This window comes from Microcebus murinus, chromosome 20 (genome assembly GCF_040939455.1).
Source record: "Microcebus murinus isolate Inina chromosome 20, M.murinus_Inina_mat1.0, whole genome shotgun sequence".
In the NCBI taxonomy this organism is placed as follows: domain Eukaryota; kingdom Metazoa; phylum Chordata; class Mammalia; order Primates; family Cheirogaleidae; genus Microcebus; species Microcebus murinus.
The window spans coordinates 29,368,070-29,387,993 of NC_134123.1; the positions used below are offsets into that span (position 1 = coordinate 29,368,070).

The following is a 19,924-nucleotide window of genomic DNA, read 5'->3' on the forward strand; positions in this document are numbered from 1 at the left end:
CAAGGTTACTCCCAGGTAAGGTGCTATGGCAGAGAACCACTGTGGGTATTAATCACGTCCAGTGTGTCGAACACAAAGAACAAGGCTTTGCCGGCTGCAGGAACCCAATGACGTCAGCTGCTGTTGCTATCACAGCCCCCACGGCTACCATGATCGCCAGCGAAGACCGGCTGTGCATAAGGGTGGGGTGGGGGGGTGGGGGGCATGGGGTCCGCCCCAGTGGGGGCGAGTGGATTTTCACGGACATTCGTAAACCGATTTCTAGTATTGTTCTGAAACCCTCTGCAGACGCTGTACCCCGTATTGCTTGGCCCCGGTGGGGGCTCGCTTCCACGCCCCACCCCTGCCCCTTGGCCAGCCACTGATGAGCGGCCGTGCGGAAGCAGCTCCCAAGACTTTTCCAAGGTAAGTGAGACAGGAAAACAACATCTGAGCTGGCAAGGGGAAGCAATTAGCTGGTTTCCAAAGCTTGACCGAGGTCAAGATTCCATCAGCCTCTTCGGGACGCAAAAATCAGACCCGGGGTTCAGGACCCACGTGAAGAGAGTCGATGTCCCCCTTGCATTTGCCAAGGGTCACACTGCTCGTGGTGGAACTGCCGGGTCTTCCAGCACGGTCTGGCACTCGGCACGTGCCTGGCACCGTAGCCAAGCCAGATGGGGGTCTTGCCATTGCAGCATTAGAGGGTTTTAAATTCACTCATCAGCACAAGTTACTTGCCTGCCACGCTTTGAAAGACAACACATTAAAAAAAAAACCCTTAAGCTTTTGTTGTTGTAGTTGTTGTTATTGATTTGGAAAAATAACCTGCATTTGAAAACCAAAAAGAGGTTGGCCAAAGTGGGAGGCCGGGGAGTGTGTTAACAAGACAGCTGGGCTCAGGGGAACGGTCGCCTGTGTTAGCAAAAGGCCACCTGGCGAACGAACACGTGTTATGGGCTCTCTGGGACTCACCGGGCGGTGTGGGGCCGCTGCCTGGGAGCTTCCCCCTGGGCCTCTTCCAGGACAAGCTGGGCACCCTGAGGGGCAGTGGAGATTCTAAAGGTCATGGGCTGGGGTCAGGTTGAGGGCAAGGAGTAAGAAGTTTCTAGAATAGTCACGATTTTGAGGAAGTACTCAGAGAACTGTAACAAGCCCGAAAAGGTTATTCAGGGCTTTCATGACTGTATTCTTCATCAGTGAGGCTGACCTATCTATAACTTTCCTTTCTCCTCCTCCGGTTCAGAAATCCAGGCTACAGTCCTGGATCCAGACCTCATCAAGGGAGTCGGGAGAGTTTTCTCTTCTTCTGTTCTCTGCGACCATGTGGATCAGGGAGGGGCCCCCTGCTCTAGAATGTGTGGTTGGATGGACTGTTCTAGAACGTTTCGACTTGCCTGTCAAACGGTCTGGGCCTTGTGTTCCCTTCTTGCTGGCTTCTTCTCTGAGAGGTTTTTAACAACTAATTCAAGTGCTTTGATAGCTATTATTTCTCTATTCGGGTTTTCTAGTCCTCCTTTAGTCTGTTTTGATGCGTTGTATTTTTCTGGGAAATTGATCATTTTACCCAGGTATTCGAATGAGAGTTAGTCCCAGTGTTTCAGGTTCAGGAGGACTATAGCCTTCCACTGAGGAGCCAGGAGGGTGTCAAAGAAGTGAATCCCGTCCCACCGGCACTACCCACCCTTGGGGTGGAGAGTACTTTTGCCGGTAATCAAGGCTAAGGAACTGCCTTTTACTGCCTGGAGGCCAGCCTGGCAGTGGTTTAGAGGACACACAGCCCTGGACCCAAATTGCCTGAGTCTCTCTTCTAGTCTCAACCCGGGCACTGTGACCTCAGTCTCCACCTTCGTAAAATGGGTAGAATAACTACCTCTCAGGACTTGCCATGAGGGTCACACAAAGTAAACACCAAGGCCTCATCTCAGGGGAGAAGCTATACTCTAAAACCTTCAACTTACTAAGTTTTATAAATGCCAACTCCAGGTGCAGAGCATAAGGTGCTTCAACTCTTCACCCGGGACCACCGGCTGGCATGCACGGCCACCATCCGCGTTTCCGTCCCAGTCAACATGGAGCTGATCGGTCTAGAGAAGCGGTTTGCAAAGTGGGCTCCCTGGGCCAGCAGCAGCATCTGCGAACTTGCCAGAAATGCAGGCTCTCAGGCTTCCCCACACACCTACTGAATCGAAGCCACAGGGACAATCCGGAAAGCTGCGTTTTAACACACCTCTCGGCGACTCTGAGGCTGGGTCTAGGTTCCGGAGCTCCAAGGTTCTCAAAAGTCACAGGGGGGGCATTTCCCGGGCTTGTGCTTAGTCCTGGGGCGCTTTGAAAATTGTGGTTCTCCGTTAGAATCAATAAAAGGGGGGAACAACAATCACGCTGAAAGAGCAAGTAGGAAGAGACAGACAAACCTCCTGGAAGTGAACGCCCAGATCATTTCAGAAGACCAACGGAGAGAAGATGGCAAAACGTCGCATGTTTGTGGGGGAATGGCTCCTTCAACAGTGGGAGTGATTCTGCAAACACCGAAGCGGGCAATGTCTGAGACACAATGCCTGCGCGGCAGACGACAGTCAAGACGCAAGGCAAAAAGGATTCTCAGGTATCAAAGACAGGTGGGTGCAGGGCCACAGGGGCAGGGCCAGCAGGGGGTGCTGGCCAGCCTCACGGCCATTTGGAGAACACCAAGAGCCTGTGTGCTGTCCTAGGGCCCGAGGAGAAGTGACAACTCCTAGTCGGGGATGTTCTGCAGGTTAAAGGCTCAGGTCACTCTGTAAAGCAGGGGTCCTCAAACTTTTTAAACGGGGGGGGGGGGGGGCAGTTCACTGTCCCCCAGACCGTTGGAGGGCCGTTGGAGAGTGAGGCGCGCATTCCGCACATGCGCACTGTGGGCCCGGGACGAGTCGGCTGCTAAGCAGGACAGGCAGCGGCGGCAAAAGCACCCGGCGGGCCGGATAAATGTCCTCAGCGGGCCATATGCGGGCTGAGGGCTGTCGTTTAAGGACCCCCTGCAGTAGTAAAGCATGGATGCGTTGGCCTGTTTAGGCAAGCGGGAGCTCACTACGCAGTCCTCCTGGGCAGAACCCATAGCTATTCCACACAGACGAAACCAGTGTCCTTTTTTAGCAGACAAAAAGATACCTGGTAGAAAGCATATCAGTGAGGGGAAGACGCTATGCCAGGGTTTTAAAACTCTGAAGGACCCAATCGCCTCCCTGCTCCCAAGCTTCAATTCCAAGTACCACCAGATGCATCCACAAATGCACCGTCTCTTGCAACCAGATACATGTGCAAGAGCTCCTGTGCACGCCCGTGGCTGCTGAGACTCAGCACTGAACATGCACGACCCACGCCTTGCCCCCGGGGCTCCCCGCTCATTCGATTGGGGTGGGGACCAACTTAACAAGCTCCTGAGGGGATACCGAGGCAGATGGTCCTCAGTCCACAGAGCCGTCAGCCGTTACCAGAGAGGAATCAGAAGCGCAGACGCGGGGCTGTGGGAAAAACGCAGTCTGAAACCAAAACACCACCCGCCGGAGCCCCGATTTAGCATTTGTTCCCACGGCAGATCGGGGAGTCAGCAGTAAGTGAGTAACGTGTTACATAAGTGGCTGTTCCGCATGCGGAACCTCAACGCACCACAGACGAGTTAAAAACCATATAAAAAGCAACAGCCCACCCCCAAAACAAATGCTATGTGTGTGCAGCCAGGCTCTCCCCAGCCCCCGCCGCCAGGCAAAGACGAGCCCTCCTCTGTGCCCCAGCCCCCTCCCCAGCTCACCCTTCAGCCCCTGGGAACAGGACTGCTTGGTCCAGGGTCAGGCAGGGCGGGGTCAGGAAAGCAGGCACGAGGAGGATGGTCAGGCCTCCACGTGGGCATCAACACTGGCTTCAGCAAAGCTTCCCTCTGGCCGAAAACCTAAGTGAAGCCATGTTTTGCTGGACTCTTCCCTGGGAAGTTCTGGAACCACAAAAACTCCTCTGTATCGGATCCAGTCCAAGAACCTCAAACCACTCTCTTCGACATCACCTCTCTCCCTCTGGCAAGCATTCCTAGTCCTTTCCTGTCCCCGGTTCCCTCGGAACCCGGATGAGGAATTAGTTCCAACTGGGGTGTTGAAGGCTGACACTGGCTGGGACATTTATCACGCCAGTGACCACAGAAGCTGTCAATGTGGATATGGCAAAGTCGTGCATGTGCATGTAACATACATGTTACTGCTTCCCGGAAGCCAGTTTCAGGTGTTTTCTCAACAAGGAGCCAGAAGTAGCCACTCCAACTTGCTGGAGATTAGACTGTAAGTTTCAGAGGGAAAAGGCCTCACCTATCTCTTTAATGCTCTACTCCAAGCACCGAACAGCGTGACTACTCTTAGGAAGTACTCGAAAAAAAAAAAAAATCAGTATTGAATTACATTAAATTGACACCTGACGTGAAACTTCATTGCCACCCCCATTTTACGATGAAACGCGTCTCAAAATGCAGTAGAGTCACCCAGGGTGATTGTAGAAAGCCCATCTTCTGGGCTCCCCCCACCCCAGACTTAGTAAATCAGAATCTACGGGATCTGCATTTTTCACAAGTTTCCGGGTAATCTTATACACGTGCAATTTGGAAAGCACGGCCTTAACCTAGCAGGGGTCTCGTGGGCACTCACAGTATAGGATGTGATTAAGCAAAAGGGCTTCATCACATCTTTTCGGAACAGCCAAAAGAGAACTGGATAGAGATAGGCAGCTTCCTCCTCTCCCTCCAGGCACGGGCCCAAGTGGAGTAGAGAACATACAACAGGCAAAAATGAGGAAGACAAGAGGTGAGGGATGAGAAAGGTCTAGAAGAGCATTTTGGAGTTCACAGAGCTACCATGGACCTCACTGGGCTGGTCCTCAGCTATTTCCCCTGGTCATGGGGTTCCAAGCCCAGTTACCAGGTCATGGACCAAGGGGCATCAGCCAGAGAACATGACTGGCAGCCCTGCCCCACTGTGGGAAGTTGCATAGGATGAGAGACGCACCTCCATCTAGACCTCTCTACGAGTCCGGCTTCTCTCCTGGCGCTGCATTCCGGCCACGACGGTCCCGTACTCTCTGGGTGGCCACATTCTGAGCAGGGGCAGGGGGCCACCGAGAGCCAGCATGCAGGGCCTCAAGCCTGGGCCTTGCACCTGCACCCGGGCAGCCTGGACATCTCCCCTCGCCACCCGTCCCAAGACAGGGAACCCCGCCACCGCCACCGGCAGCTGTCACGGGAACATCAAACGTGGGTGTTTATGCCAAGCCTCATTTACACAAGCCTACTCCTTCCCGTGTGCCGGGGCGCGATGAATTTCTAAAACAAACAGCGTTTGCATATGCGAGCAGGCACGGTCACGTCGGCATCGGGGGATCCCCAGACGGAAACGTGAGTCAGTCTGGGGCAAAGACTGCTAAATAAATCCTGCCTGGGTGAAACTCCCCTCTCTGGAGAGAGAGGAACCTCGAAGCGGATTGCTCAGATTCCCCAGCAAGAGTCCCTAAGGATGGCACGGGCTCCCAGGGTGCCTAAGCTCCAAAGGCTTGGAGCTCCAAAACTGCCATCGTCATCCTCGTCACCCCATCCCCCCATCCTCCCGTGCACACTCCCGGCAGGCCGGCCGCCTGCACCCCAGCACCCCTATTCTTCCACACCCACTGCGGCTCCATCGGGGCGTCCCAGGGCCCCGCTCTGCTGGCTCGGGTCATCCACGCTCACGCAGGGCTTCCTGACACCCACAGGCTTGGGGCTCCGGCAGCTAAAGAGGAAAACGCCACCAGGTAGACAGGCGGGTGTCTGAGAAAGCAGGAAGTGCACGTAACTGGCACCGACGGCTAACCTCAGCCTCGGGCCCCGAAGGACTGAGTTAAGGAGCAAGTGGACTACCGAAGAAACGTCAGGATCGGCAGCTTGCATCACCTGGGTCGCTGCCTCCTCCTTCCTTCATTTTGTCTGCAGAGACTCGGCAGAAATGGGGGGGGGGGGGTGTATGCCATAATCCAACACAACACACGCAGCTGTGCCGCTTCCAGGATGGAGCAAGAAGGTGCAAACCAAAAGAATGGGACCCGCAATGGTCTGAATGTTGGTGTCCCCCCCCCCCGGAAATTCCTAAGTTGAAACCTCACCCCCAATGCAACAGCATGAAGACGGGCAGTGACTAGGTCATGGGATTAGCGCCTTATAAAAGAGGCCTAAAGGAGCGTCTTGCCCCTCCTGCCCCGTGAGGATACAGAAGGCACCACCTACGAGGAATAGGACCTCATCACACACGGAGGCTGCTGGCACCTTGAACTTGGACTTCCCAGCCTCCAGAACTGTGAGCAATCCATTTCTGCTATCTATCAATGGCTCGGTCTTGGGTGTTTTGTTCCAGCAGCCCAAATGCACCCAGAGAGGACCTCAGACAGAAACAGCGCCCATCATCCATCCCAGCGACAGCAGGAGGGCCAGAGGCACCAGCGTTGGGGCTGGGTTGGTGCACTCCAGCTCCAAACTGGGTCTGAGCAGGAGGAGTGGACCCCACCCCAGACCCCACCCCTCTGGGCCGCACCCCTGGGGGCATGATGAAACTGCAGGCGGCGGCTCTGCGAGGTGCCCCGGAGAGGCACCTGCCCTCTGCAGACACGGGTCTCAGGTCCTAGGCGTGGGGACATTGGGCTTCCCTCAGAGAGGTGGCTCCAGAGTGATCACCACAGCTCTGGGTGTCGTGAAGCACAGCCAGGAATTTCCAACCCAATCCAGACCTCGGAGGGAGTGCCCCTGGCGTGGCTCCATGCATGGGTGTCTGGGACCAAAACGGGCAAAGGGCCAAGTGCACGTGGCCCCAGGTGCAAGAGGTAAAGAGAGAACTACCAGCTAGCTAAGATCGGGGACACACAGGTGTGGGGGTCCCGGGTATTTCCCCAGGGTGCAGGCAGACCCCACTCCCACCCCCGGCCACCACGGCCAGAGCCAAACCCAAACCCGAGAGAAAGGAAAGCCACGAACCGAGCCCATTCTCCGCCAGCGTGGCGGCGTGGCTCCCGTCGCACTCGCCCACGTCCTGCTCTCCAACCTGGTCGCTCAAGTCCAGGCCGGGCTGGTGGGACCCGTTTCCGAAGTGCCTCTCGTCCTTCTCGGGGCCGGCGTCCCCGTTTTCCACCCCGTTCTGGGCCTTCTTCAGGGGCATGATCTGCAAGCCGCTGGGCGTAGTCCTGTAAGACACGGTCTTGGCGGCCCTGTCGCCCCCCGCGGGGGGCTTGCCCGAGCACCCCTTTTTCAGCTTGGACAGGGGAGGGTTGATCCGCTTCCGCTTGTGGGAGGTCGCCTTGCTCTTGCCCGGCTCTGGGGGCCTGTGGGCGAGTTTCTCCACCGGGGGGCCGCGGCCATCGCGCAGGAGCTTGGAGCTGCCCGGCTGCTTCCCGGACTTGACCCTCTTCTCCTTGGACACGTGCAGCCCGTTGAACTCGTCGATGAACTCCTCGCAGTGCAGGAGGTGGTGCTCCGGCTCCCACGTGTCCTCCGCGCTCCCGTAGCCCTTCCACCGGATCAGGTACTCCCATTTCCCCTTCTTGTTCTTCCTCTTGTCCACGATCCTTTCCACCTGCGACACAGGCAAGAAGAGAGGGTCAGGAAAGAGAGAGAGAGAAGACGACAGTCAGCTCCACCAGGCAACGAGAACAGAACAAAGCCACCGGGGGACAGAGGCCGGGCCACCCTGGCCGTGGGTGAGCCGTTCAACGCCAGAAGCCGACGCTTGCAGGAGGGGTTCGAGAAGGCTGGTTTATTTTAGGGCACGGCTGAACAGAACCAAAGGCGCGTGCGGTCATTCGCCAGGACGGCTTGTGACACCGTGCCCGGCTGACGGCAACTCCACGCGTCCGTCCAGGCTTAGCCGTGTTTGAGGCCGCACTGCAAGCTTTCACAAGAGATCTTTATTCTTTTTCTCACTGCACCCAAGTAGTAGACTCAGACTCTGCAAGGCTAATTCGGAATTTGGTGTGGGTTTTTCATCATGACCTATAATAATGATAATAATAATAATAATGACACTTACGGAGCAATTAAACGGAAGGCGCCACGCTAGTTCGTCGTTACTTAGAATAATACTAATAATTAGTAACATCCATTGGGCGCTTATGAGGCAGACACGATGCTAAATGCTGGGCGTAGACTCTCCTGTTTCATTTTCTCCTGACAACAACCCAGTGAGGTTAAGTATTTTTTTTCTAGTAGCCCCATCTTATAGCGAGGGAACTAGGGCGCAGGGAGATAAAGGAAGCCAACCAAGTTCCCAAGATGGTATAAGGGCACACCTGGGGTTCGAACCACTCTCACCCCGACCTCTTCTCTTACTCGCCAGGCCATTCTACCGCTCGACTGCAAAAATCTCCCGTACTGACCACAAAGGACTTGAATCTAAAGAGTCCAATTCTCCCCATGCGGCTCCCCCAGCTGCAACACAGGGGTACAACTGCTGAGCACCTACTGTATACCTTGCACAACCCCGTGGGTGTACACTATTGGCATTCCTATTTGACAGATGAAGAGATCGAGTGTGAGGTGGTGGAGGTGGCAAGGGAACCTGTACCTGGCAGGCTCTGAAGCCATGAGCCACTGTCTACACATCTTCAAAGGTAAGAAAACATCCCCAGTCTCCATGTAATCCCGCAGGAAAACACACATAGGAAAATGCTGGTCCTGGTGCTAATAATTAGTGTATCTAAGTGAAGGGTATCTGAGGGTTCACTGACTGTTCTTTCAACTTTGCTGTGGATTTGAATTTTTTTAAATTAAAAACAAAATTCCCCCAAAATGCTAGATTTCAATGAAAAAGTAAGCAATTACATTCAAAAGTTTATTATTTTTCAATGTTGACATAATTCCCCAGAATGAAATTCTGACCCAGTGAAATTAAGTAACATGTAAAGAATATGTCTTTGAAACTTATGAAAAGAAAAATCAAATCAGTCGGGGAAAGTGGGCACAGTTATGGTTGATAATTGTTGAAATCGGGTAATGGATACATAGGGGCGTTCATTATATGATTCTGTTCACGTTTACATGTTTCAATTTTTATTTGTTTAAAAATTTCATAATAAAAACTGTTGAAAAGCGGGATTGTCTCATCAATGGTTTACAAACTACAGAGGCTATGCAAAATAATTAAACAACTTCCGTTGCTTTGCACTTAATAAATATGTAAATAGCAAGGCCACATTGGCTCATTATAGCGCTGTCTCTTCATAGACAATTTTAATTGTTTCCTTAAATTGATTTATCTCAACTCAAACTGGCCTATGTCTATTAAAATCTCTTCCCTTATAAAATGCTCTGTGAACATCTGTTTTAGATTTATTACATAATTTTCAGAGGTGCCACATGAACTCTGTAATAGTTTTCAAAAAGTAAAATCATGCCTAATGATTCCAACTTCCAGCGTATGGGTCAAGGAGTGAGGCTAGTTGAGTGTGTTCATTTGTAGCAATGCTTTGGAAACCCAAGAGTGTTACTAGAAGATCCTGAAGCTTTGCCATTTTGAGGATATTGTAGGGGGAAGCCTTCTATAGGTCTACTGAGGGAAGAAAGTGCTGGAAAGAGCAGCATGCCCCAGGACACCAGCCTAAGAGTGTCAGGGCAAGCCCAGACATTTCTTTGGAGCTAAGGGATGTGTACTGGCATGGGGGCCTTCAGGTCTAAGAAGGTGTGCTCGGCTCCCAGGATGGAGAAACTTCTTCCCCAGGATGAAGCAGGGGAACATGTTCGAGAAACAGCCAACACAGTGGGTGAGTGGGTGGATGGATGGACAGATGGATGGATGCAGGATAGGTGAAAAGGTGGGCTGAGAGTTGGGTTCATACACAGAGGGGTAGATGAATGGATAATGGGATGGACAGGTGGGTGGATGGATGGATGGATGCAGAATAGGTGAAAAGGTGGGTAGAAAGTAGGGTTCATACACAGATGGGTAGATGAATGGATAATGGGATGGATAGGTGAATAGATGGATGGATGAATGGTTGGACGGACGGACGGACGGACGGACGGATGGATGGATGGATGCAGAATAGGTGAAAAGATGGGTAGAGAGTTAGGTTCATAAATAGATGGGTAGATGAATGGATAATGTGATAGATAGGTGAATAGATGGATGGATGCAGGATAGGTGAAAAGGTGGGTAGACAGGTGAGTTCATAAACAGATGAGTAGCTGGATAGATAGTGGGATGGGTAGGCAAATGGATGGATGGATAGATGCAGGATGGGTGAAAGGGTGGGTACAGAGGTTGGTTCACCAATGGATGGATGGCAGTCACTTATCAAAATGAGCTTAGTATAATAGTCAAGAACACAGGCTTTGGAGCAAGACTATCTGGTTTAAATCCCCTGATAAGCCTTTTGCTGTGGGTTCTTGAAGAAGTTGAGCCTCCGATGACTCATACAGCAAGGCGGAAGTTATAGCACCCACCCATAGGGTAGTCATGGGGAATATGCAAATGCATATTTTTGTATTCCACGGTAAAGGTCACTTGATCTTGCATAGCCTCCTGTGACTACAACTCTTGGTGGCGTCGACAGACAGAGTGTTTCCCCACCCTTCAGAATATGACCCCTTAGGACAGTCACCTCCTCCCTGGGAAGAAGAGAGTGTACCTACTTAGATTAGTCCTTCCCCACATGGAAGGCAGCCATGCATAGTCGGGCTTCCTGAGAAGCTGGGGGTCAGCAAGGGTGCAGGGTCTAGATCATGGGTCCTCAAACTTTTTAAACAGGGGGCCAGTTCACTGTCCCTCAGACTGCTGGAGAGTGCACACTGTGGGCCCGGGATGAGTCGGCTGCTAAGCAGGACAGGCAGTGGTGGCAAAAATACCCGGAGGGCCGGATAAATGTGCTAGGTGGCCCGCATGTGGCCCGAGGGCCGTAGTTTGAGGACGCCTGGTCTAGATGGCTATTTGGGGGCACGCTTGATGGGTGAGGCTTAGTTTTGTTCCCTCTAAGTGACTGGCAGTTTCAAACACAAAGTCACAAGTTGCTTTATGTGGGACATCGAGCCTACTGCTTCCACCTCTGCTCCCATCCACAAAGCCACTGGGTGGCTTGACAACCATGTCCATTTAAATTAACCCCAAACCAATGACAACCAGTATTAACAGCAACATCTCTAACGGTGGTACGTGGAGGGAACATTTGGCTCTGACTTTATCCTTGTGACCCTGGGCAAGTGACCCAACCTTTCTGGGCCTTGGTGTCCCCATCTGTAAAACAGACTAATAATAATAATGATGATAATAATAATAATAATGACAAATACCTGCAGGGTTGATGGGAGAACTAAAAAGGACTAAGACATGAGAAAAGGATCTTGAATACCACCAAGCACTGCAAGGAGATGGGAAGATGGCTCGTATATGAAACTTTAGTTGACAAAAGTGCTTTTAGATACGTTATTTCACCCAAACAAACAAGAAGTTTTTTCAGGTTCAGTAAAACAACTGCTTTTCCTGAAAGGCCAGAATGCCCACAAGGAGCTCAGAGGAAAGCTGGCTCCCAAGTACCCTAACAGACGTGCATTTCCATCATCTTCAGGGACCTCAGCCCCTTCTGCACATGACCCCCCTGCAGATTTTCTCACCCTCTTTCCCTCTTCTTCTAAAGAGCATCTCAAACAGAACCTGAATTCTAACTCGTTCTGTTGATCACAGAAGCCCAAGTCATTTAGGACTTGATCTTGCGTAAACTGCGACATTCTCTGTCTGGGAAACCCTTTCTCCTTCTTAAGCTCCCTCAAACCTCCACTGCAGCCTAACCCTTCGCCCCTGCTGAAAACAGAGAGTGAGTCCCCCCTGGGCCTGGCAGCTCCACCTCCTGATGCCCCCCACCCTACCTGCAAAGACCACACGAAGCTCAGTCCTTTCCAGGAGAAACAGTCGTTAATTCCCTTCCCTTGTACTTGCACATAGAAACAAATGCATGAATGACATTAGAAAATCTTGGGTGCACACCCCCCACCAGCTTCTTTTTGTCAAAGATAAGCGATGAGACGTTGAACTATTCCTTAGGGTTCAATCAAATCGCTAATTATCATTTGCTCTCTGCGTGATCCCAGCGAATGTGAGAAGCTGCTCTCCGGCAGGTGGGGGCAGGAGAATTCTGATGCAATTATTACTGGTGCCCTGATGTCACACCATTAGGATTAATAACGGTGACGGTCCCCTTGATTTGGTACACGCTAAGTTCCAGGAACTGTGTTTTAAATCACTTTAAGGTGCCAGGTTGCATCCTTGATACCCGGCCTTTCAGCTGGACAGCATTCCCACCACGTGACAAGGAAAGAAACTGAGGCTCGGAGAGGGTAGGTGACTTTCCCACTATCTCACAGCCAGTAGGTGGTTAGCCAAGATCTGAATTCAGGGTCGTCTGACTCTGAGGATGAACTCCTAACCACCTGGCCATGTCTCGCCAGGGGGAAGCCACCGGAACCGGGCAGGGCCCAGCGAAGCTGCCACCCAGCCAAAAGAGGGAGCAGGCATCGAAAGGAGGAAACGGCTTCATGGAGGTCATTCCATTAATGAGTCTTTAACGATCACCAATATGCAAGACACCCGTGCACAACGGGAAACCACACTGCCCACCGCGGTGGCGCTCACAGCCTAGGAGGGTCCACGGCCCTTAAAACAGTGAGCACGTGAGGTCACGTGTCGTGACAGATTACAGAAAATACTCTGATGGCTGAGAGGAAGGGGCCAGGAAGGGGCTAGGAGAAACAGTGGCAGAGGGGATGGGACGCTTCAAACCAAGCAGCCAGGAAGGGTGCTCAGAGAAAGGACAATTTAAACTGACAGCCAGCGAGGCCTACGGAGATGAGGAGGACAGGACCAGTGAGTCACCTTTGTAGGCAGGGCAGGCAGGTCCTCTTGGAAGGGAGGCCCCTGCCTCCTGGCAAGCGAATAACACAACCACAGCAACAGCAGCTGACATTCATTCAGCGTTTACTAAGTGCCTGCCACTGCTGCACGTGATCCTATATATTAACTCATTTAATCTTCAAAATAACCTGACAAGGTAGGTCATTTTCTTTTTCTTTCTTTCTTTTTTTTTTATAGAGGATAAAACTGAGGCACCCAGAGGTTAAGGACTTTGACCCTGGCCCCAGATAAGCATCAGAGAACTAATAAGACTTGGTCCAGCACATCTTGGCTCCAAATCTCACACAACATTTTATATATATATATCCTCCACTCTGCACGGGCGGCCCAATCTGACCGTGGCTGACAGTGTATCTACAGCTTCAGACTCTTGCCCTCAACTCCTGCCCAGCTCACCGAACATCCGTGGCCCCTTCCCGTGGCTTAGGGTTAGTCTCCCGAGTGTGACTCTCCTAGGGCCCCCCTACTGTACCACGGGGCCACCTCCCCTCTGCTGCAATGGTTCCCAGAGAAACAGAATACTCATCAGTCATACTCCCTATCCCAGCTTCCCACCGAGCCAAGACAGCGTGTGGCATGACAATAGCTCCGGGACCCTGGATTACCAAAGACCTTCCAGACTCTTGAAGAAATGCCTCCTTCCCAACACATGGCACTGGACTGATAAACTCTGGGTTACCAGTCTGTGTCTTGGCCTCTGAGAGCAAAGAGTGGAGGCCAAAAAAGAGAATATAGGACATCGTCCACGCCTGCTGTCTGCCCATACGTACAGCAGAGCGATCATCCTCAACCAGAAACATGGCTCATTACCCCAGTTCTAGACCTCACACCCCACATCCACGAGGGCCTTTCTGTCTGCTTCCTTTCAACATGCAGGGACAACTCCGTTAGGGGTGAAAGGGCACAGGCACCTGTCGTTATAATGTGGGGTATGAAGTCCCAGGAAGGGTAAAGACAGGGTGAGCTCTGGGAGCCACAAGGAACGGGCAGCTTGATGATCTAGGCAGAGGGGAGGCAGCAGAGGAGTCCCTTCCCCCTCAGCCCTGCAAAACTGCACAAGGGAAATGGCTGTTGAGGCCAAGAAATTTACATAAACCAAGCCAGCTTCGGAGCCAGGGTCTGACGGGGAGACCCCGTAGCATCCAAGTGGGGAGGGGGACCAACAGGAATTCCTACATCCACTCTGCTGGAAGATGTCACCCCCCCCCCCACCAGCCCTCTCTGTGCTCACAAAACTAGCAGTAGCAGCAGCATCACAAGACAGAGTCACAAAAATTTCTAAAACACGTTAAGAGCATGATCCCAACTAAAAATCCTCAGTAAAATCACACTAGCAAAAAGTCCTCCTGCACATTTTCGAAAAGCATTTGTGGTGTATTTTCCAAGACTATGCAGAAAATGTGACCTATGTTTTTCAAAAAGAGAGTGAGAGAGAGAGACACACACACACACACATGATGAAATGAAACCAGTAGGTGGAGAAGGAAGTTGAAATGAGAAAGATTCATTTACATAAGAAAGGATATAAGGGAACCAAAGAAAAAGATGCAAGCAAAGGAATAAAATCCCCATTAGAACCTTTCCCGGACAGAATCAACATGCAGAAAATCGTACCAGTGATGCAGACAACATACTTGAAAAGCTCTCCAAGAGAGCAGGAGAAAAGGACACAGATTTCAAAGATGCATTAAAGGAAATGAGAATAGACAATCTAAGAGGGTGAGGAGAGATCTGGCCAATATAAGTCCAACAGATGGGGAAAAAAGTCAAAATGAGATAGAAACGCTAATCAAGGCACAAGAGAAGAAATCTCTGTATCTTGAGTCTGAAGGTCAAAAAGAAAGATTTCAGGCCGGGCGCGGTGGCTCACGCCTGTAATCCTAGCTCTCTGGGAGGCCGAGGCGGGCGGATTGCTCGAGGTCAGGAGTTCGAAACCAGCCTGAGCAAGAGCGAGACCCCGTCTCTACTATAAAATAGAAAGAAATTAATTGGCCAACTAATATATACAAAAAATTAGCCAGGCATGGTGGTGCATGCCTGTAGTCCCAGCTACTTGGGAGGCTGAGGCAGGAGGATTGCTTGAGCCAGGAGTTTGAGGTTGCTGTGAGCTAGGCTGACGCCACGGCGCTCACTCTAGCCTAGGCAAGAAAGCGAGACTCTGTCTCAAAAAAAAAAAAGAAAGATTTCAGTGATGGGGAAAGGAGAGGTTGAGAATATATCTGTTTTATTTCTAGCCTATGCATAACTTCTTCATATCAAAAGATTAAATTCTACCTTCACACCCCACAACCCTCCCCCCATCCAAAACGGTAAGTGCAAAAATCAGCCTGACTTCAGAATAATAAATGCCCAAACTACACGTGTGGAAGAAATAAATATTCCGAACTCGAGAATTCTATAACCCAGGGTTCCTTCAGAAGGAAAGAGGATGATAGCTCATGTCATAGAGAACAAAATATATATTATACATCTAAAAAAAATGACTCTGACAGGTACTCCAAAGAACAATTTTAAACCGAAACTTTTTATCTTAAAATGCAAGAAGGTGCAGTAAGAATACATACTAGGAACAATGCAAAACAATGACTCCAAATGAATATAACTTAACTAGAGTTAAGTCTAAGTGATTACTGTAATTTTGACAAAATTGAAAGCAAACATAAAAATGATTCTTAAGGGATGACTTGCATATGCAAATGTAAACAGAGAAATCAAAAATATAATCATTGTGATTTTTTTCCCCCGACATCAAGTTAAGATTAACAAGTGTACGAAGGAGCCTCCCATGAAAGAGAGGGGAAACTTAACTGCATTATTTTTGCTTTCTATCACTGCAGAAGCATGTGTCTCTGTATATTGTTAAAACAATTATTTACTTTCGAGAAAGGAAAACATGCCCATAAAATGACATGAGTGATCATAGCAATTTTATTTGTAATAGACAAAAACTGATAAAATGCAAACATTTTAACAGGTAAATAAATAAACTGTAGCATATTCATGCAAAGGAGTACCGCTCAGGTATATAAAGAAATGGACGAGGCCGGGCGCGGTGGCTCACGCCTGTATTGCTAGCACTCTGGGAGGCTGAGGCGGGCGGATCGCTCAAGGTCAGGAGTTCGAAACCAGCCTGAGCAAGAGCGAGACCCTGTCTCTACTAAAAACAGAAAGAAATTAATTGGCCAACTAAAAATACATTAAAAAAAATGAGCTGGGCATGGTGGTGCATGCCTGTAGTCCCAGCTACTCGGGAGGCTGAGGCAGGAGGATTGACTGAGCCCAGGAGTTTGAGGTTGCTGTGAGCTAGGCTGATGCCATGGCACTCTAGCCCAGGCAACACAGTGAGACTCTATGTCTCAAAAAAATAAAGAAAGAAAGAAATGGACTAGTGACATACACAGCAACATGGAGCAAATTCACAGGCACTGCATTGAATGAACAAGGCCAGACACAGAAGGGTACAGACCAGGCAGAACTCATCTATGGTGATGGAAGTCCGACTAGCGGTGGCTGGCATGGGGGTGGAGGACTGGGGTGGTGGAGAGAAGACTGCAGAGCCCCACAAGGAAACTTTTGGGGGGGGGATGGAAACGTTTTATAATTTGACTAGCGTGGTAGGATCTACATCTGTCAAAAGTCTCCTTTTCGTTGAAAACCTGTGAGTTTCACTGTATGTGAAAATAATCCTCCATGAAGTTGTCTGGAAAACACACATGAAACACACAGAAATAAAAAAGGAGAAATAGACTAATCAAATGAGAAGATGGAAATAAGGTCCACGTTGCAAGAGATAGTTTTAAAAAAATGAAATAGTATGAAAGCATAAAAGCCAAAAAGCATTTAAACAAGGAAGCAGAATTTAGATCAAATATATTATTTACCAAAAAAAAAAAAAAGTCCTGTATGTAAACGCTTACAGTGGCTTTATTCATCATTTGTAAAAACTGGGAACAGCCACAATACCAGGTACACAAACTGAAGCACATCATGTAAGAGAATGCAACTCAGAAATAAAAGGAAACAACATATTGATTGGCGCAGCGACATGAACGGATCTTAAATTCATTTGCTAAATCAAAGAAGCCAGATCCAAAAGGCTGTATGTTTTAATTCTGTTGGTGTGATATTCTGGAAAAGGAAAGGAAAGACTACAGGAATAGGGAACACGGGGGGGGGGGGGGGTGTCAGGGACCAGGGGAGGGGAGATAATTACAGATGAGCTACTCAAGGGAACCTCTAGGTGATGAAACTGCTCTGCCTGGTGCTGGGGTTGCAGATACATGACTCTGTACATCTGCCGAAAACCGCAGAGCTACCGGCCACAAAAAAAGTGACCTTTTCTGTATGCTTTCTTTCTTTTAATCAACCAAGATGTCAGGGGCTCCCAAGATAGAATGTAGCCTGTGACAACTGAATCTTCCTGTATTTACGAATGTATGATACAGCCTAGATGCAAGGAGTGGGGGAAAGGAGCTGACCCGTGTAACTATGGGAAACGATGTTTTTAACCGGATAAAACAAAGGCAAAGGACAAAAAAGAACTGTGCACAAACACTGTACCCTGGTTGGTAAAGTTGTTCCTCCAAGGACAAAGAATAAAGAAATGACCTTACACAGACAACTAGGTTTGAGCCAATAAGTAAATAAATTGCAGGCAATGGGAGACAGGTTTCTCACTGCTGGATAAAAAAGCAACAGATAAGTTAAAGGGGAAGACTAGAATGAACGCTGGGTACTGCATTAGTCGAAGACATCAGTATGACCTCATGTTTATTTTAATACATTAGTATTTAGACATCGATAAACATGGAAATAAGGATACAGATATTCATGGGTTGGTATACACATATTCTATTATTATTTCCTACATCTTTCCTCTGAAAGGGCAAAGCAGCAGTGACACCCCAGTAGCGATGAACATATCCAGCACATAGATCGTGGTTTCTAAATATCATTCTCGGCCGGGCGCCGTGGCTCACGCCTGTAATCCTAGCTCTCTGGGAGGCCGAGGCGGGCGGATTGCTCAAGGTCAGGAGTTCGAAACCAGCCTGAGCAAGAGGGAGACCCCGTCTCTACTATAAACAGAAAGAAATTAATTGGCCAACTAATATATATAGAAAAAATTAGCCAGGCATGGTGGTGCATGCCTGTAGTCCCAGCTACTCGGGAGGCTGAGGCAGCAGAATCGCTTAAGCCCAGGAGTTTGAGGTTGCTGTGAGCTAGGCTGACGCCACGGCACTCACTCTAGCCTGGGTAACAAAGTGAGACTCTGTCTCAGAAAAAAAATAAATAAATAAATAAATAAATAAATATCATTCTCCTTTTAAAAAAAAAAAAAAAAACAGGGCTCTCTAGAGAAATGGATAATTCTAGGGCTGGGACAGAAAACATACAAGATGAGCCTGGAGGATCTTATAGTGCCACAAAATAGCAAAGTGCTCAAAATAAATAAATACATAAATAAATAAGCAAACCCACAATGATGGGGGTATATCAAAGCAGCCAACTGGAGCCCCCAATGGCCAAAGCTGGAAAAATTTGAGTAACACATAAATGATGAATAACATTCATCAAATAAATGATGAATAAATTTGAAAAACAAATAAATATAACAGTACTGTGTTTTAACCCAAAGAATAAAATAAATAGCCATGGGTCCATCTGATGTAAATAAATGAAATAATCAGCAGTTGGCAAACTACAGCCTGCAGGCCAAATCTGGCTGGACGTCTGCTTTTGGAAATAAAGTTTTATTAGGACACACCCGTGCTCGTGCGTTTATGCAGTATCGGTGGCTGCTTTCACTCTGCAACAGTGGAGGTGAGTTATCACAGAGACCATGTGGCTAACAAATATTTCCTATCTGGCCCATCACAGAAAAAGCTTTCAGACCCTTATCAGTACAGAAAACCATCAAACCATAAAGACAAACAATAAAAGAGGAAGAAAGAAATAAAGGATATACAAAACAATGAGGAAGTAATTAACAAAATAGCAAGAGTAAGTCCTCATCTGTCAATAATAACCTTGAATATAAATGGATTAAATTCCCCATTTAAAAGACATCGACTGGCTAGAAAAAAATAAGACCCAACTATATGCTGCCTATAAGAAACTCACTTCACTGGTAAAACACAAACTGAAAGTGAAGGGATGGAAAAAGGCATACCACACAATCAGAAACCAAAAATGAACAGAAGTAGCTATGCTTGCATCAGATAAAATCTGCTTTTAAGTCAAAAACTGTGAAACGAGAATGTCATTGTATTAATATAATGATAAAGGGATCAATTTAGACAAAAGGACACGATTATAAATATATCTGCATCCATTTATGGGAGCACCCAGATATATAAAGCAAACATTACTAGATCTAAAAGGAGAGAGAGAACTCAATACATTAATAGTTGGGGACTTCCACACCCCACTCTCAGCATGAGACAGGTCATCTGGAAAAAAACATCAGCTCTAAACTGCACTATAAACCAAATGGACCTAACAGGAATTTATAGAACATTCCATCCAACAGTTGCAGAATACACATTCTTCTCATCAGCACATGAAGCATTCTCCAGGTTAGACCATATGTCATACTGTTAGAGGCAAGGACCCTCAAAGACCCTCAACTCCCCTATGACTTGTCCTATGCACGAACTTCGCCCTGGAAAATTCCAGCTATAGCTCCGAGAAGAACGCAGTCCATGACGTGCTGACCACGGAATGCTCCAGGATGTGTTGACTGCAAATGTTCCGGTTGGAGATGAGTAATCAGTCAAAAACAGGATACTGATAAGACACTGATTAGGGCTAATCAACCCAGACCCAAGCCTCATCGTCACCACTCTATTTTTTGTTTTGACTTCCTTGTTTTTGTATGCTTATAAAACCTACCAAAAATCTAAGTAAAGCAGACCTTGACAACCATTTGCTTGGTCTCGTTTCTCTCTCTCGCTCATCTCTTTCAGGCACGGTCCCCCTCGCCCCCGCGAGTAACAGAAGGTCCTGCCGGCCGGGACATC

General features: G+C 49.0%; 1 protein-coding gene across 1 annotated transcript in view; it reads right to left on the reverse strand.

Annotated features, from left to right (window-relative positions):
- The window catches only part of CDYL2 (chromodomain Y like 2), a 151,934-nt gene that overhangs the window by 48,782 nt on the left and 83,228 nt on the right, over positions 1-19,924 (reverse strand). The window contains exon 2 of the mRNA XM_012746574.3: positions 6,989-7,583. Within this exon, the coding sequence (XP_012602028.1) occupies positions 6,989-7,583 (595 nt within the window). The remainder of the gene's footprint in view (positions 1-6,988; positions 7,584-19,924) is intronic.